The sequence below is a fragment of the Gymnoscopelus microlampas genome (genome assembly GCF_963454915.1).
Source record: "Gymnoscopelus microlampas genome assembly, chromosome: 11".
NCBI classification, from domain to species: Eukaryota; Metazoa; Chordata; class Actinopteri; order Myctophiformes; family Myctophidae; genus Gymnoscopelus; species Gymnoscopelus microlampas.
In genome coordinates, this window is record NC_139948.1 from 41,346,484 (window position 1) to 41,356,209 (window position 9,726).

The following is a 9,726-nucleotide window of genomic DNA, read 5'->3' on the forward strand; positions in this document are numbered from 1 at the left end:
GATACAGGCATGACATTTGGCACACATGTAAACTGTTAACTCAACATCATGTGTGTGCATGTCTATGTGTAGGGGACACAGGGAAACTGTCAGAACCTTCCCTAAAACATCTGGGACAACGCTCCATACGTCCCAGACTTCCAAACTCTGGAACAAACTCGCCCTTTTGCAGTTAGAACTACAGACTCACCAATGTTACACCGTAATCTGAAGACACCTCAGACTCCACTTTAGCCTGTAGCACTTGACCTAACCTTGACACTGTCTCTATGCATTTGATGTTATTTCGCTCTGGATTAAGAGCATCTGCTAAATGGTACGGCACAGGCTTATGAAACAGCTTTTTTCACTTTATGGGAGAAGCCTATGACTAAGTTACAGAAGTGGTAAATTGTATCGCCAACTTTATGTAACTAATAATAATAATAAGTAGTGAAAGCTCATCTGTCAATCAAATAAAGACAAATAAATACACTAAAATAAATAGAAATTAAAGAGCCCCAGCATGATAATCTGTAGGGCAAGACCCCTACGATCTTTTTTACAAACCAGTATTGTACTGTACATGGCTTATTAAACTATCTCATATTTTGACAGTAGACTGTCTTTTTTACGTTATGGGAGGACACTGATTTCATCATCAACTTTATGTTGACATTTGTGGACCAGTAGATCATATCTCACACTAGATATACTGTAAATGGTACTAAACAGCAGTAAAAGTGGTTCCCTGGCTGTGTGTGTGGTGGTGACCATGTTTTCCTTTTACAATGAAGGCCAACATTGTAAGACCCCGAATATTGTACTCAGTTCGTTCTTCTCCTGCTGCCGCCATTACCGTGTTTTGTTTTGAGTTGAAACAAGAACTCAAAAAAGTGGTGGATATATGGTTGGTTTGTGTGTCTGGGTGACATATTTCCACTTTTATGTAGATTAGGGGTCTTCAACGTTTTTCGGGCCAAGGACCCCTTAGCTGATAGAGAGATGAAGCAGGGACCCCATACTGTATATTCTTATTTTTAGAATGCTTTCCATTCTGTCATACAGAAACGTGAATGGCGTGTGCATTGTGGCCTTGCATAGAGCTTTACATTTCTTTTCAGCTCTCAAGCCAGACAACGTCATTGAAACTTTCAGCCAGCTCTGTACAGTTTTGGAGAAGTAAAAACTCCTGACTAGACACATAACTTCAACATGCGTGACAACACTGTTCTGTGTGAAAGCCATCAAATCTGCATGAAGTAGAACAGTGTGTTCTTCACAGCTTTCATGACATCTGACAATTCAGCAATAATGTCTTTGGCAATGTTACGAGTGACTCTCTAGTCCCTGTGTAGCATGCAGTTTAAACTGTAACCTGTGTAGCATGCAGTTTAACCTGTAACCTGTGTAGCATGCAGTTTAACCTGTAACCTGTGTACCATGCAGGCCTCCATCAGGTGCGCACATAGTAGCCAAACAGTGCTCGAGCACCTGCCTGTTTGCTTTCATAAGAGAAATTGCCCTTTTCTTATTTAAATATCGGTCTTGCTGAACCAGTTGCTCTCCACCCTGCTCTCATTCAATACAATGCAGGTTAGGTTGCTTTGTTTGGAGTCTGAAAACGTTTTAGTTGACCATGGCAGTGTCCATGTTTCTTGTTCAAACCAGATATAAAAGGCGCGAAAATAGCAAATGAAGTTGTCAGCACTCGCTATGCAACACTTAAAAACACGCAGCAGAAGAAGCAAATGTACGGTAAACATTTTTCAGACATTTGTGGGTTTGAAGTGTGGTTCACATTATAATAATAATAATAATAATAAACTTTATTTGTATAGCACCTTTCATGACATGAAATGCAGCGCAAAGTGCTTTACAGAGCAAGAATACAGTTACAGTTACAACCAATTTAACAATAAAGCAAAGAAAAATAAAATAAAATAAAAGCAAAAGCATAAAACAACATTAAAATAGGCAGTCCAGTGAGGACTTAGAAATCAACCAAAGAATCAGCTAAAAGCAAGAGTTTGCTTTTAGCAAACTCTTGTATAGGACATTATGCAAGTAATTATAGGACATTATGCAAGTAAGTACAAATACTCAAAATGTGTAATTTGTACTAGTACTGTACTAATTTAAATTGACTGTTACTGTCCACCACTGCAAATATATATATATTTTTTTACATTTTGGGGAAAATAATTACATCGAGGTGCTCAGATCCCTAGTGCCCACCTATCCTATATCCATAGAGAGCCTGCTTTTGAGTGTGCAAACTGTAATACCTAATCTGCATTACTCCTAAATATACTGTGACCACCATGTCCTTCAAAATCCAAATATTTCAATGGTTTTGTTGGAATAGTGCAATTATTTTCTTGTGATCAATACAGGATTTGAGAAACCCAGGTCTAAATTGTTACCACTACGTACCTACCACACTACTTTTGGAATACTACTACTAATAATAATAATAATAATAGTAAAAGTTGTAAAAGCAGCAGAAAACAATATCACCCCCCAGACATGCTTGGCCCTTGGCACAGCCAATTACATTGTAGGTTCACATTTAAATAGTAAATAAGTCAGCAGACTGAGCCTTTGCTGGCCATCACTCTATAGCAATTATTACTATCAGAATATAATGCTTTAACATTTTAACAACCAAACCTTTTGTTTTTTTGTTTAAACATTTTGCCTTTTGGAACCACAGCCACACTAATGTGGAATGCCTTAATCTCCATAAACGGTTCCATTTATAAATTGTCCTGGTGTCCCGCTCTTCGACCATGAAAGCGTCTTCCCTCTGCCGTCGTCTCAGGACCAGGGCTGACCATCCAGTGTTCTACCAGGGCTCTACGTCCCCCTGGTGGGGGCTCCTCACTGGCAGGTGAGTCAGTAGGATATGACAGCAGTGACAACACAGAAATGTGTGTGGGGAGGAATCAATTGGCATAATGACCAAATTGGGGAGAAAAAAGGGTAACAAATAATTGGCTACTCTAAATTATAAAAAAAATAAAAAATAAAAAGAATAAATAAAATAAAAAATGTTTTTTTGGTTGCCAATGCGCGACCCCAACGGCACCCTCCCGCGACCCCACTTTGGGTCCCGAGCCATAGTTTGAGAACCGCTGTTCTAGCATGTCTAGCATATCTCCGGTGATGGGAAGGCGCATCTGGAGGTGTGGGATCCATCCGCCAGTCTTGGTTATGAGGTTTCCTGGTGCCAGAAGACCTCTCTTTCCCCCTTTTGTGATATACGGGTGGATTATACTGATGGCCGTACTCTGCCTGACTGGTTGATGGTTCTTCATCATTGTAGTCTGCAGGGGATGGATTACCACTTCTTGATCCTGGGGGAGGTAACACCGGAGGAGGGTGGGACTGCGAGAGGGAGGACAGCATGGCCTGGGGAGGAGAAGTTTTTGACTGTCGAGGGGGGGGCATTCGCTGGCGAGGAGGGTTGAACAGTACGTAAGAGGAGGGCATAGCTTGTGGAAGGGGATTGGCCTGATAGTCGGAGAAGGGCTGTGCCTGGGTTGGTGGTTTGGGCTGGAAGTACTGCTGGGTACCAGCAGCACCTTGAGATAGGGCTTCAAGCCCACTCCTGGGCCCTATCTGTGCATGTGCCTGCATGGGAGCACCCAAACACAGATATTCATCAAGAATAGGGTCAATCATTGTGATTGAGTCAATCATTATTGAACTTGCCATGTTTCCCTTTCTTCTCACCATGTCGATAACCTTCTCACTTCTCAATTCTCCAAGATTGATTCTATTAATTAACTCAGTCCACCCAGATGATAGCCTATTTTGCATTGTCACAATTTGCCAAGGTGCAGCAGCACCTTGACGGGGCAGTTCAAAATGTGTAGTGTTCAGCTGTGTGTCCAAGTAGATCCTACAGTTGAGAGTGTCTGAACACCGCTTGTTTCTGACAACGTCCATCGTTATCTGTGCATATTGTGGCCGGAGGATGCGAGCTTTGACTGACTCAAGGTCAAGGGAAAATGTTGCCAGCCACGAGTAACATAACACTTAATTCACTTAATTCATTCTTCACAGACATCAGCTTCTCTTCTGCTACTTCGACTTCTTGGGACTTTGTCACATTTTGCTGAGTTGCAGTATCACCTTGAAGACAAGATGGGGGATTATTTTTATTAGAATAATAATAGTAATCATTATATCACATAGGCCTACGTGTGTGTGTGTGTGTGTGTGTGTGTGTGTGTGTGTGTGTGTGTGTGTGTGCTATTGTATTTTAATAGCAAAAGAGTAAATATTAAATTCAGGTTGATGCTAAATGTATAATTCCTTCTAAGTCTATGACAAAACATTTTAATTAATTGCATCCATGCCTCACATATTTCATGAGCACTAATTAGTACAATCTAGGTGTACTTCATTAAGTGGCTGAGTACGACTACGAGTTACTCTCATAGTGTTCAAACTGCAATAGATAAAAAGTATTCAACTAGAATGATTGAATGATTGAAATGTTATAAAAGGGCCTGAGAAAGTGTTGGCTCTTTCTTTATCTCATGAGATCATTTGTATCTTCTCAGGAACTAACTTTGGATTCTGACCCATGTCGGCTGGGGGGAATGATATGATATGATATGATATGATATGATATGATATGATATGATATGATATGATTGGCCTAATTGTTATGACAATTTAATGTAATTTAATTTAATTGAATTACCTTTGGATCCTGTCCCAGTGTCTGTAAGTTTCTCCACTAGATCATTCCTTTTGATCTTCTCCAGAAGACTTATTGTGAACTGCACAGCTCCATCTGTATATGTTTGCACCAGCAGATCTACTGTGGTCTCCCGAGTCAAACAATCTTCCAGCTGGGCTTTTTTTATTTTACCATCGGAATTATTGCGCATTGACCAATGGAATTTACTTAATTCGACCTGACTAAGATCCTCAAGAATCTCTAATAGACAATCATGTGCCATCACTTATTAAGGAGGTGCAATAAAGAGTCAGGATCTGAAAAAAAAAGTCAGAAAAAAGGTTAGATTAGCAAAGTCCTCAAACCTCGATATCAAAACCTTTTTTCTAAAACATTAGTATGACAAACCAATCACTTCAGATTATTACAAACGAATCAATGTAGAATTTACTATTTATTTCACTATATATTCATGTAAAATTAAATAACATTTCAACAAACAATCTAAATCTACACATTTTCATGATTTTTTTTTTATTGGGAGTTCATGGCTTATATGAAATTCCTTTTGGGTCTGCAATAATAACAATAATAATGTTTTTTTTAAAGAGCCACCAGCCTACTAGAAGAACCCCTGTAGGCCTACTTCATCTACACAGCTTAGATGAAGCGCTTTAATTAGCACTCATATAATAGGATACAGTTTAATCCAATTTCACACTTTTCCCCCTAGACTTTAAGCGTAGACAAGAAAGACACCATTTAATGTATTTTAAGAGGCAAATCAAGGTAGTCGATTGCTGGTCTACACAGTGGAGAGGGGATTATTTAAATGTGTGCACAGTTGGCTTCCATTATTTCAGCAACCTAAGTACAAACAAGACAATTGCAAAGTGTGGTTGACACTGCTTAAAATTAGAGTTACAAGAGTTACATAGCCTAAAATATAATATAAAATAATGTAATGAGTCGTGGTCTATGAGTCATGTATTTCTGTTAATTGTTTTCCTACCTTTAACAAAAAATGATTATGTCCTCGACCGTCTCTGAGTCTGCACTGCCAAATGAACCGAAGTAATTATGCAACGATACGAAACTAATGCTACAGCTACGCCGTTCATATCCATATGCGACCAGTGTTGCCATGTCGGCTTATTATACGCAACTTTGGGCTTAAAGTTGCTTGTAAAAATTGGTAGTTGGTAGTTGCGGTTTTTTTGGCTTGTTTCTAGTGTAGTTGCTTATTTAGGCTTGCTTCACACATTTGTATTATTATTTAAACCAGTGGTTCTCAAATATTTTCATGAAAATGTGTTGTGCCCGGGGAGCATTTGTGTAGAATGTTTCAAAAACAATATTCCAAACATTCCACATTTTTTTGTCTATTTTCAAATAGCCGATGCATGTAGGTTTAAGTGCTCATGTGGCCTAAGTTGCTTCTTTTGGGCTTGTTTTCTTAGACCTGGTTGCTTGTTTCTCTCACAATACTTGGCAACACTGAATGTGACGTGTTTGTTAACAGCGTCCCTCCAGATCTTTAGAGGTAAACTGTGTAACTTTTGCCTATTTTATTTATAGTATACTACTACTACTACTACTACAGTATTTCAGCCGTCATTTCCCTCTATCAGCCACTATTGTGCTGTGTGTTTCCCTGCCGACAGACACATCCCTGGCTGTATTTTGGTTTTGTTCCACTGTTTATGTTGACGTTCATCCCTATGGAGGGACGCCTCTGTCTGTCGAGCTTTAAAGAACATATGACAGGTGGGTGGCCAATCTTCAGCAAATCAGCAGAGTACCCATTTATCAGCTTAAAATGTATAGTATAGTTCCCTCCAATTGTGTCCGCTCATTTCTTTGTGTCATCACTTCCAATTTCACTTGTTTATCCTGTATCCTGTGTGAGTTCTTTCTCCTGATTGGATACAATTAGTATCCCGACCTGACAATGCATGTTCTGTGAGTGCTAGCAGAATATAAAGCATTTTAACACTTACTTTAACAAAAAGATATCACTTACCCTACCTTTTTAAGTACAGTAGTCAAGTAAATGACTGTCCACCACAGAAGGTAAGACAATAAACGACAGCAGCCATACACTCTACCAAATTATTTTCTTAGCGATTATTCTATCGATTTGTTTGTCGATTAATCAAATAATTGAGAAATGCAGGTTTTTATATATATTTTTATATATCAAAAAATCGATTAACCACTTACACATTATTTCATTTGATCGAACAATGGTGTCATGCAAAAATAGTGAAAATGGCAGATCTGCAACTATTTCCGCTTATAATGACATGCCCAAAATAGGGATCGATTGTAAGTCGATTGTTTTATTAATTTATCGATTATCGTAAATGTTTTATCATAGATTAAATCACTAAGTTCGATTAACTGTTGTGCCCTACATGCAATGGCAAATTCAGGACACCTGCACCAATCGTCGTCCTTAAGCAACGGTTTGTGTTGTGGGCGACGTCAGACTAGAGCTCTGTCAGCCTATATAAAGTTCTGTAGGGTGAAGATGGTTGTAAAGACAACCTTTTTTTGGACGAATTAGAAGGAGTGAGTAGGAATTCCCGAACGAAAGATAGTTCCAAATACGTGTTTAAACAAGATCTATTGGTTAAGCGCTACTAACTAAATAACACAAACATGCGCGAGTGTATCTCCATCCACATAGGGCAGGCCGGTGTCCAGATTGGCAATGCCTGCTGGGAGCTCTATTGTCTGGAGCATGGTCTCCAGCCCAATGGACAAATGCCCAGTGACAAGACCATTGGAGGAGCGGATGATTCTTTCAACACATTCTTTTACGAGACGGGGGCCGGAAAGCACGTCCCCAGGGCCGTGTTCCTTGACCTGGAGCCCACCGTCATTGACGAGGTGCGCGGCGGGACCTACAGAGAGTTGTTCCACCCGGAGCAACTGATCACCGGTAAAGAGGACGCTGCCAACAACTATGCCCGTGGACACTACACCATCGGCAAGGAGATCATTGACCAGGTGTCGGACAGAATCCGCAAACTGGCCGATCAGAGTACAGGTCTGCAGGGTTTCTTGATTTTCCGTAGCTTCGGAGGCGGAACCGGCGGCGGTTTCACCTCGCTCCTGATGGAGCGCCTGTCTGTCGACTACGGCAAGAAGTCCAAGCTGGAGTTCTCCATCTACCCGTCGCCTCAGGTGTCCACTGCCGTGGTGGAGCCTTACAACTCCATTCTGACCACCCACACCACGCTAGAGCACTCCGACTGTACCTTCATGTTGGATAACGAAGCCATCTACGATATCTGCCGCAGGAACCTCGATATCGAGAATCCTACCTACACCAACCTCAACAGGCTCATTGGTCAGGTTGTGTCGTCCATCACAGCTTCCCTTCGTTTTGACGGGTCTCTTAATGTTGATCTGACGGAGTTCCAGACCAACTTGGTGCCGTATCCCCGTATCCATTTCCCCATGGTTTCCTATGCCCCTGTCATCTCTGCCGAGAAGGCTTATCACGAACAGCTCACAGTGGCTGAAATCACAAATGCCTGCTTTGAGCCAATCAACCAGATGGTGAAGTGCGACCCTCGCCACGGCAAGTACATGGCCTGCTGCGTTCTGTACCGTGGCGATGTGGTGCCCAAAGACGTCAACGCGGCTATCAGCACCATCAAGGGGAACCGCAAGATCCTATTTGTCGACTGGTGCCCGACTGGGTTCAAAGTTGGCATCAACTACCAGCCCCCCACCGTGGTGCCTGGTGGAGATCTGGCCAAGGTCCAGAGGGCTGTGTGCATGTTGAGCAACACCACTGCTATCGCTGAGGCCTGGGCTCGGCTCGACCACAAGTTCGATCTGATGTACGCCAAGCGTGCTTTCGTTCACTGGTACGTGGGTGAGGGTATGGAGGAGGGCGAGTTCTCCGAGGCCAGAGAGGACATGGCAGCCCTGGAGAAGGATTTCGAGGAGGTTGGACTTGACTCCATTGAGGCTGAGGGTGAGGGAGAGGACGAAGCTGAAGAGTACTAAGTAGCTGGGAGATTTGGACTATGTTTTTCTTTATTTTATAGATCAATCATTTTGGGCACTCTTTATGTCTCTGTGGGTTTTACAAATATTTAACCACCTATTTTATACTTTCAGTAGATCGGTTATTTTGACTATTGTCTACAAGCTTAGCTTATGACATACCCAAAATAGGGATGCCAGGTTGTAAGTGGTTAACCAATGAGACGTATTAGAGCTTGTGAGAATCTCATAACTCTCAGATAAACCTGAGCTTTTCATTTCATTAAAATTATAATAATGGGTTTGGACATGATAAGACTTAGACCCGACAGCAATGAATATCAAGCTGTATCTTATATCCGAAATCAGTTAAATAATTACATCTTTTTTTAGAATATCCTCAAAACATAGGTTAATAATAATGTTGGGCAAGTAACTGAAATTTAAAATGTAATAATTAAAATGGCTAGTTAATGCTTTCAAAAAGTAACTAAATTACTGCATTATAAAAGCTCAACTCAAATGGCATAATTGTAGCTATTATCACTGAAGAGTAGTAGTACGCAACAGACAGACAATTAATGAATGTCTTCAGCATCTTAAAATCAGTTTAGTTCTGCCTGGCTTACAGACCAGAGCAGACGCCGATAGAAAACGGATGATAATAAATAATAATAATCCTCTGAAGTTGTCAGCCATTTTAAATTTCAATTTCAGTCATTTTGATTCACAGTAACACGCTAGTCATCCCAACACTGCACATAATGCACTTATATTTTTTTATATAACAGAATATCCACACAACATAATAATGCACCTCTTTTTTAACAGAATATCCATATTTCTTTACAAGGTGGCTCTGCATGGGGATAGCCGTGTGTGTGTGTGTCTGTGTGTGTGCCTGGTGCTAAACTGGCAAACCACTGGACTGATCAGCACAAGTTTCTTGTGCGCACTTGCCAGTAGTAGTTTATTTTTTCATGGTTTTATACTTTTTGGAATATTTAACTTTAATTCTGTAATTGAAGTCAACGAGGCTCAGATCG

General features: G+C 40.8%; 1 protein-coding gene across 1 annotated transcript; it reads left to right on the plus strand.

Moving 5' to 3' along the window:
• Window positions 1-7,339: 7,339 nt before the first annotated feature.
• LOC311055181 (tubulin alpha-1A chain-like) lies at window positions 7,340-8,701 on the plus strand (the record flags this gene model as incomplete). The annotated part of the gene is made up of 1 exon (XM_084071279.1): window positions 7,340-8,701. The coding sequence occupies one exon, from the start codon at window positions 7,340-7,342 to the stop codon at window positions 8,699-8,701; it is 1,362 nt and encodes a 453-aa protein (XP_083927405.1).
• Between the last annotated feature and the right edge of the window lie 1,025 nt (window positions 8,702-9,726).